The sequence below is a fragment of the Saccopteryx bilineata genome, chromosome 3 (genome assembly GCF_036850765.1).
Source record: "Saccopteryx bilineata isolate mSacBil1 chromosome 3, mSacBil1_pri_phased_curated, whole genome shotgun sequence".
Lineage (NCBI taxonomy): Eukaryota > Metazoa > Chordata > Mammalia > Chiroptera > Emballonuridae > Saccopteryx > Saccopteryx bilineata.
The window spans coordinates 145,676,952-145,691,122 of NC_089492.1; the positions used below are offsets into that span (position 1 = coordinate 145,676,952).

Sequence of the window (14,171 nt, forward strand, 5' to 3'; positions counted from 1 at the left end):
ATATAAACAAGGTATTTTTGCAATTTGGGTATATCTAGGGGACAGAGGTGCTGGGCCCAACCCCCACCTCACCTGCCTAGTTAACAAGGAGTTATACCTGATTCTCGCTTGTCCCACCTATGTTCTCCGGAAGAGGCTGGAAGCTAGTTTCTTATTGGTGTAAAGTTAAGTTTGAATGGCATGGTGGGGGCTGTCTTTGAGTTGTCTTGGAAACAATTGAATTGTTAATGGAGCACGTTGTTTTCCCTGAATAAAGACAGATGTGCTTTTGGGAGCAGCTCAGGAACAGTTGAGACTATTCGCTGTGCCATCCTCCCAAACCCATCTGTATGTATATATCTTTAAGTCTCTTATCATTTATTCAATTTCATACCTTTTCTCGTTCAAGACCCTAGAATAGATTTGTCATGGCTGGACCACGACAACTTCTGTCTTCCCCACTGGATTAGAACTCCTTGGGAATACAGTGGGGACATCAGCCTGTCAAGTGTCTGACTCACAATGAATGGTCACTGAATTTGGAGGACTGAAGACAGGCACCAGTGGGGCCTCACAGAGGCCAGTGCTGGGGCCTATCTGCTCCCTCACCCCTCGCCTGCCTTGCTCATCAGAGGCAGCCGCCACCTCTGCCCCCACTTCTCCATTCCGGCCTCCCAGAGTGCTGGCGCCCCTCCAGACTCTGGACACCATCTGCCCCAGCTAAATCACACCGTATCACCTCAAGCGACCTGGCCACCCCTCATCAGCCACCTGGTGAGGTCACAGCCTCCTAATTTTTCCAAAACAGACCAATGCCATAGTGACCACAGTTGCATATGAAACCACTGTCAACTCAGCACAATCGTAAGCGCATGGGGACCACCCTGAAGGCACAGACACAAACCAGGAAGCACCTGATGGGGCTGGAGACCCTTTCTTCTGAGAGGTAAAAACAGGAAGCATTTTTTTTTTCTTCTCCAAAGGTGTCTCTGCTTTCCTCTCTGACTTCAGTATCAGCCCCTCCTGTCCTCTGGCTCTCTGCCTTCTGCAGCCTCCCACCCTGGGGCCTGTGACAGAGGACTGTGCAGAGGACAGAGGTGGGGCACCTGACAAGCTTCACTGTCCCTAGGCCCCAGCGGCTGAGTGCCCTAGCTCTCATTCCCTTTCCCCTGCCAGACCTGAGACCTGATTACCTCTCCCCACCCCCATCCCTCACCTCCCTGCCTCTCATCAGTGTTATTTCCCAAAGTCCTGGCTTGTAGGGGCACCTGCTGGTCCAAGTGCCCCAAAAAGGTGATTGCAGAGCTGGTACCACAGAAGGCTCATGTCTTCAAAGTTTCCCTCGTCCTGCCTGGGTGAACAAGCCCCTCATCCACCCCCGAAGGGCTGAGGCTGGATTGTGAACACCACAGCCCTTGTGCTGAGTTGCCCCCTTTAACCCCTTCCTCCTGGCGAGTGCTCTCGGGGTGGCTGCTCACCTGGCACTGGGCTGTGGCTCCTCAGCTGGTCGTGTCTCCAAGGGCAGAAGCAGAAGCGGGGAGGCTGGGGTGGCTGCAGTGTGGTCCTCCCCAAGTGGGGCAGGGGAGCCCCCAGGGGGGAAGGCTGGCTCCACCAGGGGCGGAGAGGAAGAGGTGAGGGGACAGGCTCCAGGAAAGGTAGAGCTTGGAGAACTGGGCTCCCTGTGGCAGTGGCTGGCCCAGGGCAGGAGAGGGGGCGGTGGAAAGGCAGGCTCTGGGGGTGGGGGGTGGGCAGCTCTTCTGGTCCAGAGTAGCTGGAAGAGTCCCTAGACTCTGGAGGGGATGTGGATGGAAGGCTAGGGGGATCTCAGCTCCCCTGAGATATGAAGGGGTTCAAGGCATCCTCCTCCAAAGCCCACAGATGAGGTTGTTGGGAGCTGCTGGGCAGGGGCCCATGCCCCTCTCCTGCTGGCTTCTGGCTCTGGGGCTCAGGAGCCTTAAGGCCTTCTCTCTCTCCAGAGCCCCCAGACCTGCTGACTCTGCAGAGCTGGGCTCTTGGAGGAAGAGGGTATGGGGACAGGACCCTCAGGGTAGCTGGTGAGCAGAGGTAAACAGGGCCTCGATGCAGGGGGGCTGGCATCCCCCACTGGTTCTTCCAGGCTTGGCTCGCCCATCAGGGTTCCAGAACAGCTGTCAGACTCTGATCCAGGCTTCCTGCAGTCCTCCTTGGCCTCCTGGAGACCAGCAACCAGTATATTTGGGAGTCTTCTTCTCTGTCTCTGCCCCCTGACACTCAGCCCCACCATAGCCTTTCCCTCCTCCTCTCCGTCCTCCTCCTCGTCTGGGTAATCTGAGGGTGTGGAGAGGTGGAGTGGCTTGGGAGGTGGCATGCTGGGCTGCAGCTCCTTCTCCAACATCCACTGGGTTTGGGCTTGGACTCCAGCTCCAGCTGGGGAACGCCCTGCTTCCCCTGGAGGTTCACAGGTTCTGGTGGCTCAGGCTTCTCCTGGGGAGGAGGCAGTTCATCAGACTCTCCCCGTATGATTGGTGAGGACATCTCAGCTGCAGGAGAAAGGCTGAGAGTTCCCAAGGCCAGGAACTCTCAAGTGTATCGAGCTCCTGCAAAAGCTGGCTTTGCCTCTGGAGGCCTCCTCATCCTGGTCCTCAAGGGCGTCGTCCAGGCCAGGCAGCCTCTCCTACACACTGATCACTTCTGGGGAGCTAAACAGAGATGTCGCACTGTCTGCTGGACTCTGGCCTGCTCCTCCTCCTGGGGCTGCCTGCTCCCTGTCTGCTTCAGAGTCAGAGGCTCGTGGGTGTAGCAAGGCTGATGTGGAGGGCAGGGCCAGCTTGGCAAAGCCAAGCTCAAGAGGAGGAGGGTTCCAAGCTAGGGAACAAAGAGAAAAGCTGCAAATGCTGGGGGCTCATGCCTTGTGACACTGCCAGGCTCTGCCCTAGATCCTCCCCGGACCCCACAGCCCTCCTAGCACCGTCCTCTGCATAGTGCAGGAAACAGAAGCCTCCATACTCCCTCCCTTTGCTCAGACCCTGCAGCCAACTTTTGCTCCGTCCCCTTCCTGATTAAGGGCCTATAGTAGGTCCCGGGTCACCTCAAAGTCCCCTGCACACACCAGGCCCCACGCTGCCGCCATATCTGCTCACCATGGCATGCTTCCTGGAGTCGCTCTCCACCTCCTGCTCCGCCTCTACTGAGGTGCTGCCCTTCCATACCAGTTCAAGATTCAGCACCATCCCTAACAAAAATAGTTGCTTCTCTAACCTCTTACAACTCAAATGGCCTAAACCATGATGAACACACTGTTGTCCTGACAAAATTTCTCCTCTAATAATTTAGTCTAAGGAAATAATTAGAGACATTCAGAGGTTTGGTCAGAGGCATATTATATGCTGAGGATGCTCACTGTTACATTATTTGTAAACGTGTAGGGAGACTGAACACTCTGCAGTAATTTACTTGTTTTCAGACATTTATGATGTGGAAAAATGCTTATGATGGTGTGACAGGCGTATAAAGAGGATGATTCAAATTCATAGACAAGGAAATAAGTAGAACCAGACAAGCAGTGAATGGGTAGCAAAGCGACAGAATGACACTCAGATTCTGTCCACTAAAATGAATCAGGGTTCCTTAAGAAGCAGCTAATTCCGGGGCTGGGGCAGGAAAGGTACCACATATGACTGGTGCATTTTCTTGTGCCAGAAAGTAATAAAGTGCCACCTCCTCCACAAATGATGGGGACATGGTAAAAGGATCAGGACAGGCAGATGGGAACTGTGTGCCTCTGGATATGACACCTTGACAAGTTCACCGTATCGCTCTCGTAGTATTCTGGAACGACTAAACCTAATCAGACAAACCCAAATTGAGGAACATTCCATGAAATAACTGGCCTTACTCATCAAATATGTCAATGTTATAAAGACAAAGGAAGACTGAGGAACTGATCCACATTTAAGGAAACTAAAGAGACAACTAAATGTATTGCATGATTCTGGACTGAATCCTGGAAGGGAAGGGTGGGGGATGATACTCTCAAAGACATTATTGAGACAACTGACAAAAATGTAGGTCATAGATTAATAAAAGTATTGATTCCATATTAAATTTCCTGCATATAGTAACTAAACTGTGGTTATTACTACAGCCTGAATATTTGTGTCCCTTCACTGTTCACAGGTTAAATCCTAATGCCTAAGGTGATGGTATTGGAGGGGGGCTATAGGAGGCGGGTGGATCTGAGAGCACAGCCCTTCTGAGTGCTATCAGTGTCCTTATAAAAGAGACCCCAGAGGTCTGGGAAACTGATTTCTCAGTGAGTATCGAAGAGTGGTAACTCAAGAGGTGGGTTGTTGGGACACTGTCTAAAAGCAGCAGGTCCTTTCTTTGTTACTGCATTACTTAATGCCTGTTCTCTGGGCCCGGTGAATGGCAGGGAAGGTTCTGCTTGTTTCAGTCTAATTAACTTTTATTTTCTCAATAGTTTAAAATGTATGGCCTTCCCCTCACCCCCCAAAAAATTTTGCCCCCTCTTGACCCAATCAGTGATCAGTAGATATTTTCTTCCCTTTTTCTTGACCTGAAGAATGAGTCAGTCAAATGATTCCTTCCAGAGCCTTTCACAAGAAAGATGAGTCAGCTAATTCTGAGCAGGGGCTGGAGCCTGCAGTATATGCTTCCTTCCTACCTCCACTGCCCCTGGGGCAGGGCCTTCCCACCTCCACTGCCCCTGGGGCAGAGCTGGCCCAGGGAGCAGCAGCTGAGGGCAATGGTCTGTGAAGGCACCTACAGCCCTCCTGTACCCAGATCTCTAAATCACTGCCCTTAGGAATGAAATACTCACTGAACCTGTAGCCCAAAGGAAGAAAGGCTGGGCCAGGCTGCACAGTGAATCACCTGGGTATTCCAAAAACCAGCTGGACCCCAGAGGTTCAAATTCTATTGGCCTGGGGTGGGCTCCAGGCTTCAGTGTCTGTTTAACCTGCCCAGGTGAGTAATGTGCAGCAGAGGTTGAGAGCCTCTGGACAAAGGACTGACCCTTTCCACAGCAGTGGGAAACAGTCACTCTATAGTCCAGGGTTCCCCAAACTTTTTACACAGGGGACCAGTTCACTGTCCCTCAGACTGTTGGAGGGCCAGACTATAAAAAAACTATGAACAAATCCCTATGCACACTGCACATATCTTATTTTAAAGTAAAAAAAAACAAAACAGGAACAAATACAATATTTAAAATAAAGAACAAGTAAATTTAAATCAACAAACTGACCAGTATTTCAATGGGAACTATGGGCCTGCTTTTGGCTAATGAGATGGTCAATGTGTTCCTCTCACTGACCACCAATGAAAGAGGTGCCCCTTCCGGAAGTGCGGCGGGGCCGGATAAATGGCCTCAAGAAGCCGCATGCAGCCCACGGGTCGTAGTTTGGGGACCCCTGCTCTAGTCTATGGGACATAAATGACTAAAACAGTGGTCCCCAACCCCCGGGCCGCAGACCGGTACCGGTCCGTGGGCCATTTGGTACTGGTCCACAGAGAAAGAATAAATAACTTACATTATTTCCATTTTATTTATATTTAAGTCTGAATGATGTTTCATTTTTTAAAAAGGACCAGATTCCCTCTGTTACATCCGTCTAAGACTCACTCTTGATGCTTGTCTCGGTCACGTGATACATTTATCCATTCCACCCTAAAGGCCTGTCCGTGAAAATATTTTTTGACATTAAACCGGTCCGTGGACCAAAAAAGGTTGGGGACCACTGTACTAAAACACATAATTACTTACAAGTCACTTTCGTTTTAGAACTTACTTCAGGTACACTATATGAGAAACTTCCCTAATGTCTCTCAAATCTCAGCCACACAAACCTATCCTTCCTGGAGCAAAGAGTGCATTTTCCTGCCCAGCAAGCTCACCATACCCCAGGGGTGCCCTGTGCAACTCATATGCCATGCTACCATAGGCAATTTCAGAGCCCAGCACACCACAGCCCACCCCTATCCCCAGTTATCTTGGCAGATAAGTGAGAACTCCAAAGAATCAAGAAAGTTTTTTTTTTAAATTTATCTGTGCATAGATTACAACAACAAATGGAAAAAAGCATGTGTATGTTTCCTGTCGAGGGGGCCCAATGTGCCAAAAATGGTGTCAGGTCTGAAGAGAAGAGCAGGTTCAAGAGAGGAAATGAGCTGTACAGGAGGAGGAGAGGGAGCACGGTCAGGTCACAGAGCTTCCCCGGGTGCTGTCTGGTCATCTTTCCCCCTTTGGAAGACAATATGGGGCAGAGGTTAAAAGCATGGCCTCAAGTTTACAGGGAACAGAGGAACACATCCGTAATATCACAGAGATACCTCCGGCCACATTAAGAATGAGGGAAATTCTAATGTTTCAAGGTTGGTTTCTGAGTTTTACCAACTATACCATGGAAATATAAGATGATAACATCAGGGGAAACTGGACGAGGGTTATACAAGAATTGTTCTTTTTGAGTTCTGTAAATCTAAAATTACTCTAAAATTTAAAAAACTTTAAACAACAAAAAAAATGTTCTTATTTTTATAAAGAAATATATATACTTACTATCAGGTACAAGGAAATGATGTGATACCTGGGTTTTGCTTTAAAATAATTCATTGGTTACCTGAGCTGTGGTGGTGCATTGACCTGGAATGCTGAGGTCACAGGTTCAAATCCTAGGCTTTCCAGGTCAAGGTACATGGGAGAAGTAACTACGAGTTGATGTTTCCCACTCCTGAGTTGATGCTTCCCACTCCTACCCCCACCCTCACTTTTCTTTATTTCCTTCCTTCCTTCTTTCTTTCCTTTGTTTTCCTTTCCTTTCTTTTCCTTTTCTTTCTTTTCCTTTCTTTTCCTTCCTTCCTTCCTTCCTCTCTCCTCTTTCTAAAAAAGTCAATAAATAAAATTTTAACTCTTTTTTTTTTAAGTGAGAGGAGGGGAGATAGTGAGACAGACTCCCACATGTGCCATGCTGGGATCCACCCAGCAATACCATCTGGAGCTGATGCTTGAGTGCTGAGCTATTTTCAGTGCCTGAGTCTGATGTGCTCAGACCAACTGAGCTATGCTCATCACCTGGGGCCATACTCAAACCAATTGAGCCACTGGCTGTGAGAAGAGAAGAGGGAGAAGTGGGGGGGAAGGGGAGAGAAGTAGATAGTCACTTCTCATGTGTGCCCTGACCGGAGAGTGAACTCGGGGCATCTGCATGCCAAGCTTGCCCCTCTATCCACTGAGCAAACTGGCCAGGGTCAATAAATAAAATCTTTAAAAATAATAATAACAATAATAAAATCATTCACTTATTTTATTGGTTGTACGTATAGATTAGACGAGGCTAGTCCTTCATTGGTAATTATTGAAGCTGAGTGACTAGTGCGTAGGAATCACTGTCAACAGTCTCCACTTTTTTATGTTTGGAAATCCCCATAATAAAAACGTTGACAATAAGCAAACAAACATTGACTCTGGAGCCAGAATGCCTAGGAAGTTAGTTAATCTGTGTGCTGCAGTTTTCTTACCAATAATATAAGGGATAACTGTACCTGTCTCACAAGGTTGTTGTGAAAATTACATAACACACAAAAAGGCTGGAACAATACCTGGCTATTGGCATCATCTTATGGGGAGAAAGATGATCACAGACCGAACGCCATCGAGGCAAGCTGTCTCCACCCTCTGACACCGCTCAGTGCCATTGCTTCCCTGCCCTCTTGCACAGGGAGATCCTTGAAGGATTAAAGGAAGGATTTGGGTGCCTCCAGGGAATAAGGAAAGATCTTGGTGCCGATTCTTGCAAGGTGGTGAGGCTGGCTGGGGACTGACCATCGTGTCCTGGTGTGGGCTCTAAAAATGGACCCTGGATTATGAACCACCATGGTTCCAGGGGCTGAAAGCAGTCTATGTGGTGAAAAGGAAGGTTTGAGGGTGGTGCACTGGTGGGGAAAAGAGGTCAGCATGGGTAGGTCATTCAGGCCTTTGGGGCCCCTTCAAAAGTGAAGTCTTTATTTCAGAAGCAAAGGAAGCCACTGAAGCATGTTTAAGTTTGTGGGAGAAGAGAGAGTCACTTACCAGACCTGCACTGGTACTCTGCCATGAGGAAGAGGGAAGATTGAAAGTGGAAGCAGTGCGACCTATGACAAGGCTTCCACAGTGGCTCAGGAGATAGATGGGAGCCTGGTCTAGGATTCCGGCAGCAGAGACCAGTGGATTTGAGAGCGGTTTAAGAAATGAGAACACTGGACCACTGGCCATATTTAGAAAGTGAGAGAAAGGAAGGGAAGTACCAGTGACTCCCAGGTTTCTTAGGAGTCAACAGGGCAGTTTGGGCCATCTGCACAGCTGGGAGCAGTGTGATCAGGAACAGACTTGGGGGAGAAGAGGTGTTCCTTAACATGGATGAATCACATGCACTGTGCTTTTTTATGCAGGTCACTACGTGGGAAGAGAGCTGCTTTGAAAGCAAACTCTGTCACTGCCTTCTAGAGCAGTGCCAAAGAGATACCAGCAATGGCTGCGGGAACAGAGGAGTCTCAAACGTGCATTTATGGCTCCAGCAGTGATCACAGCAAAGGGCTCAGACCACTTGGAAGTCCTTGATCAATGTCTGTTGTGTTGACTGTATGTCCCCAAACAGGTACCAGCGAAAAACCTCCCTACAGATCTTTATTCAGCACAGTACTGTATGTCTAGTCCCACCTCAGCGTTAAGATGGAGACAGTGGATGGGGCAAAGAAAGATCAGCCCTTTCACTCAAAAGGTGCACCCAGAGGTTAAGGAGACCAAATAACCAGAGAAATATTAAAGGACCATAGGGCGGACTGACTTATAAGGATCCCACCTGGGGTGACCAAAGAAGTGGGCAAGAGTCAGTCCCAGCAGGGGTAATTGTCACAGGGAAAGAAGGGAGGAGGTGAGCCTAAGCCTTAATGAATGCCTACAGCCCCAAGGGGGGACAGCCAATGAAGGGTCACTCAAGTTCAGGCAAAGGTACCCCTCACAGTCTTGCCCTAGGTGGCACCCTACACTGGCAGGAATAGGCCGTCTCACCTCAGACACCTACATGCTGAGATAGTTTATTTTTTAAATAAAGTCCTGTTTTAAAATAGTGGGGATATTCTCTCCGAAGGCTCAAGAACACAGTTCCTTAATTATCAGCGAGGCTCAGAGCACCGCCTTGCTGGAAGAAGTTCTACCACCACCGTCACCAAACAACAACAACAAAAAACCAAAAACCCCACCGCACCGACCTTTGTACATTTCCTTTCTTCCCGCAGACTTCTTTACTGTCCGCCTCCACTGCCCCCAGCCCCAGGCAAGCCCAGGATCACTTCAGCCAGGTCTCCTTGCCCTTTTCCTAACCAAGTCCCTTTCCTCCGCGTTGGAAGCAGCCGGGGCCAGAGCCTGTGCTGGTACTCGAGCACATGCGGCGGCCCGCGGCGTCGGAACTGCCCCTTCCAACCTCTAGACCCGGCCTCACGTCCGGGCTCTGGGTTCGATCCCCGCCTCCGTGGCCTAGGTCTTGTTAGCGACTACCTGCCTGGGTTCCCAGAAGACAAGGACTATCACGGTGACTCAGAAAGCCCCAGCTGGTCCGAGAGAACCAAGCGCTCGGCAGCTCCTGGGCTCGGGTGCCGAGACCCTTAGCCGAGGTCGCAGAGGAGGCTGGTGCATGCTCCGGGGACGTAGACCCTCCCAACGGCCGCCTGCTCCAGCAGATGACAGCGTTTCCCGGGCACCCGGCTCTCCCCGCAAGTCCTCGTTCCATCCCCGACAGGACAGCAGCCGGCCGAGTCGCTGGGTCAGCGAATCATCCGCCGGAGGGGACCGAGTCGCCGGGCCGTGAGCACGCCTCGGCTCGAGGCCCTGACCCGTTGCGCACCCGGACCAGGTTGCGGTGGACTGGGAGCGTGACCGCGGGGCATAGATGCTGCCCAGAGGCTCCTCCAGAAGCTCGAAAGACTCAGTCCCCACCTGGGGAAAAAGTCAGAAGGCATCTCGGCCACAGCAACTTTTCATCCGGTACCGGACTCAAACTTTCCACCCATAGTGGGCAGCTGCACAGCCCAAAGCGACCCTGCAGAAGCTGATCCGACCAGGTGACCACATCCCCGGCCGCGGCCATCAGCGACCAATCACGGAGCGCCTTTGGAGGGAAAGGCTGAAGGGCGTCGCCGCGGAAAGACGGCTCCAACGGCCAATAGGGAGCTAAGGTGGGGAGCTAACACCTCCCTTGCTGATCCATTAGGTGGAGGGCATGCTTTCCCATCGTGCAATGCGAAAAAAGTCAAAGATGGCGGCGGGGTCTTCTGTTCGCTGGCTGAGGGGCCACTGCAGGCTTTGCCTGCCGGTAATGGGTCGGCGGGCAGGTTCAAGTGGATGGGCCCCTAGTTGCAGGTAAGAGAAGCTTGAGGAATCCAAGAGGAAGACTCAAGAGTCAACCCTATCCTATGTATCCCCTCTTTCGTGAGCGCTCTGGAACGAGACACGATGCTGCAGAATGCGCATGCGCCCTTTCGTAGCCGCGTTTTTGCGTTAATCAGCGTGCGGAATCCGCGTCCTTGTAAGGGAGATCAAAATGTATTTATTAGGAAGGTATTTATTGGTTAGCTGGCCTACCGAGGAGTTAGAACTGTGGGCTGGACCAGGATCCCCTCATCATGGAGCAGCATTCTAGTTAGTGTGTCTTTTGCCAATCTCATCCCAAATTTTAAGAAGTGACTTTCTTTAATTTTCACTGAACCAGAAAGAACGGGGAGAACTCTTAAGATTTTTACAAATTAAGGGTGGTTTTTGAGTGTTACCCCTTTTTGCAGTCAAATGCTCTACCACTGAGCTATACCCCCTCCTTCAAGTGTTACCCCTTTTTGTCTCTTTCACTCCGATCTGTTGTAGTTTAATTAAGACATCTCAGAATTTTCTAGTCAAAGACAACAGTGATCTGTGTATTTGAATATAACCCCCCCCCCCAGCATGATTTGAAAGAGTTGGTCCTTAGAAAAGTATTGTTTTAAAAAGATGCTTGGGGGTGGGGTGTGGGGTAGATGCCCGAGACCAGATACCAGTAGAGGAAGTAATTTTCTAATCACATTGTGAAATTTTTCGGAATGGTGCCAATGCCATTTAGGAAGGGAATACATAAAATAATAGTGCACATCATCTGTGTGATATGTTGGCTATGTTTTAGTGTGATCAGAGAATTTTTAAACTCAGTCATGGGTCAGTGATTCTATATTTTGCATTAAAAAAATCAGCATTTCCAAGTTTAAATTAGGACATACATAATTGGTACTTTCCTGAGAGTTGAAGAAAGTGATTGAAAGGTAGTGATATTCATAATTTGCCAGAGTTGCTTTAATTAGATACTTTTAATTTTTATTAAGGCATTATCTATATAAAATTAGCTCATTGAATTGTCCCTCTTAAGTGTTTCAGAGTCCCAAAGTTGAAAGTCCCTGATATTTGAAATCAGGTGTTCAGTTGTTTAAGTGCTATTAAATTTTCCTTTTTTTCTCTGACTCTAATGGCATTGCTTGGTTTAAAAATTTGACCATATTGTTTCCAAATCTGTATCTATTTTTAATGTTTTTGAACTTGGTGTTGAGGCCATATCTTTTCAGTGTATGCTGGCATGAATTAATTAATCCCTTCATTTTGATCCATGGTAATTGGAAAATATGGGCTCAAAATACACATAGGTGGAGGTGAGGGGGGAACTTCGTTACTGAGTGTTAACTTTAGGGCTCTTATTTTTTGCAGATTTTTTTCTGAAAGTGCAGCCCTCCCAAAGGTTGAAGGAGCTGATGTAACAGGTATATAGGAATATATTGAAATAATTCCATTTTTATATTAACACATAGTACTTTGCAGTAGTAGTACTGGGAAATTGACTTACTTTATTTTATTTTTCACATTAAGGGACTGAAGAAGTGGTCATTCCGAAAAGGAAAACTTGGTGAGTATTTAGTCTGTTTAATTCATCAGGTGACTTAGTGCTTATTAAGAGCAAAACTTTTTTTATTTTTTTTATTTTTCTGAAGTTGGAAACAGGGAGGCAGTCTGACAGACTCCTGCATGCGCCTGACCAGGATCTACCGGCATGCCCACCAGGGGGTGATGCTCTGCCCATCTGGGGCATTGCTCTGCTGCAACCAGAACCATTCTAGCGCCTGAGGCAGAGGCCACAGAGCCATCCTCAGTGCCCGGGCCAACTTTGCTCCAATGGAGCCTTGGCTGCAGGAGGGGAAGAGAGAGACAGAGAGGAAGGAGGGGGGTGGAGAAGCAGATGAGCGCTTCTCCCGTGTGCCCTGGCCGGGAATAGAACCCGGGACTCCTGCACACCAGGCTGACACTCTACCACTGAGCCATCTGGCCAGGGCCAAGAGCAAAACTTTTTTTTTTTTTTTTTGTATTTTTCTGAAGCTGGAAACGGGGATAGACAGTCAGACAGACTCCCGCATGCACCCGGGATCCACCTCGCACGCCCACCAGGGGGCGATGCTCTGCACCTCCGGGGCGTTGCTCTGTTGCGACCAGAGCCACTCTAGCGCCTGGGGCAGAGGCCAAGGAGCCATCCCCAGCGCCCGGGCCATCTTTGCTCCAATGGAGCCTCGGCTGCGGGAGAGGAAGAAGAGGGGGAGGGGCGGAGAAGCATATGGGCGCCTCTCCTGTGTGCCCTGGCTGGGAATCGAACCCGGGACTTCTGCACGCCAGGCCGACACTCTACCACTGAGCCAACAGGCCAGGGCCTTTTTTTTTTTTTTTTTTTTAGCAAAACTTTTTTAGGTAAGGATTCAGTGACATGAAGAACAATGGAGAGCATTCTTGGGGAGGGTACAGTGTAGGGAGGAAAAACTTGGGAGTTTAAGAACATATACTGCTCACAAAAATTAGGTAATATTTCAAAAATGAATATGAAGCTATAAAATATCTCCTAATTTTTGTGAGCAGTATAAAAGAGGTAGGTGGGAAATAGTAAGAGAATGGGGAATGAGATTTACTTTATTTCTCCATGTATAAGTCACAGTTTTTCTGAAAAATTTGGGATCCATAAACTGGGTGCATCTTACACAGTGGTTGTAGTTATTTACTGCATTTTCCGCTTTTTTGCACTTGTTTTTGCACTCTTTGAAGACGGTGGTTCGTCATCAGACACAGATGAGGACAAGCTAATGTATGGGAGTTCTGACAGTGATGAGGAGTTGTATGAATTTTATGATGAATAAAACTTGAGTTCAATAATTTTATGTAATACTTTTTTTTTTCCAAATTTTGGGCCTCAAAATTAAGGTGCGTCATATACATGGGATTATCTTATGCATGGGGAAATACGGTACTTAACAGAAGACTTCCTGAACTAAGTTTGGGTTAATATTTATGTTATTGCCTGACCAGGCGGTGGCGTAGTGGATAGTGCTCAGACTGGGATGTGGAAGAAGACTCAGGTTCGAGACCCCAAGGTCGCCAGCTTGAGTGCGGGCTCATCTGGTTTGAGCAAGGTTCACCAGCTTGAGCCCAAGGTCGCTGGCTCAGCTGTAGTCCCCAGTCAAGGCACATATGAGAAATCAGTCAATGAACAACTAAGGAACCGCAGTGAAGAATTGATGTTTCTCATCTCCCCCCTTCCTGTCGGTCTGTCCCTATCTGTCCCTCTCTCTGACTCTCTGTCTACCACAAAAAAAAAAGAAAGAAAAGAAAAAGTTGAATAATAAAGGTAACATTTATAAAAAAAAAATTTATGTTATTGTGATTAATCATGAGCATAATTTTTGTTCTTTAGAAAATTGTTTTTAAAGGAAGTTCTCATATGGTTGGGAGATTAAACCAAAGTATTATCTTTTTTGTTTGTTTTTTGTTTTCTGTATTTTTCTGAAGTTGGAAACAGGGAGGCAGTCAGACAGACACCCACATGCGCCCGACCGGGATCCACCTGGCACGCCCATCTGGGGCGCTGCTCTGTTGCAACCAGAGCCATTCTAGTGCCTGAGGCAGAGGCCACAGAGCCATCCTCAGCGCCTGGGCCAACTTTGCTCCAATGGAGCCTCGGCTGCGGGAGGGGAAGAGAGAGACAGAAAGGAAGGAGAGGGGGAGGGGTGGAGAAACAGATGGGTGCTTCTGTGTGCCCTGGCTGGGAATCGAACCTGGGACTCCTGCACGCCAGACCAACGCTCTACCACTGAGCCAACCGGCCAGGACC

At 48.7% G+C, this 14,171-nt stretch overlaps 1 protein-coding gene across 3 annotated transcripts in view; it reads left to right on the top strand.

Moving 5' to 3' along the window:
- The first annotated feature begins 10,248 nt into the window (after positions 1 to 10,248).
- Positions 10,249 to 14,171, top strand: part of PTCD3 (pentatricopeptide repeat domain 3) — a 48,665-nt gene continuing 44,742 nt past the window's right edge. For all 3 annotated transcript variants that reach the window (XR_010730338.1, XM_066267624.1, XM_066267626.1), the window contains exons 1-3: positions 10,249 to 10,372; positions 11,735 to 11,787; positions 11,894 to 11,930. Coding sequence is in view for 2 of the 3 variants with exons in the window: in XM_066267624.1 (XP_066123721.1) it covers positions 10,251 to 10,372; positions 11,735 to 11,787; positions 11,894 to 11,930 (212 nt within the window). In the remaining variant the exon portion in view is untranslated. The remainder of the gene's footprint in view (positions 10,373 to 11,734; positions 11,788 to 11,893; positions 11,931 to 14,171) is intronic.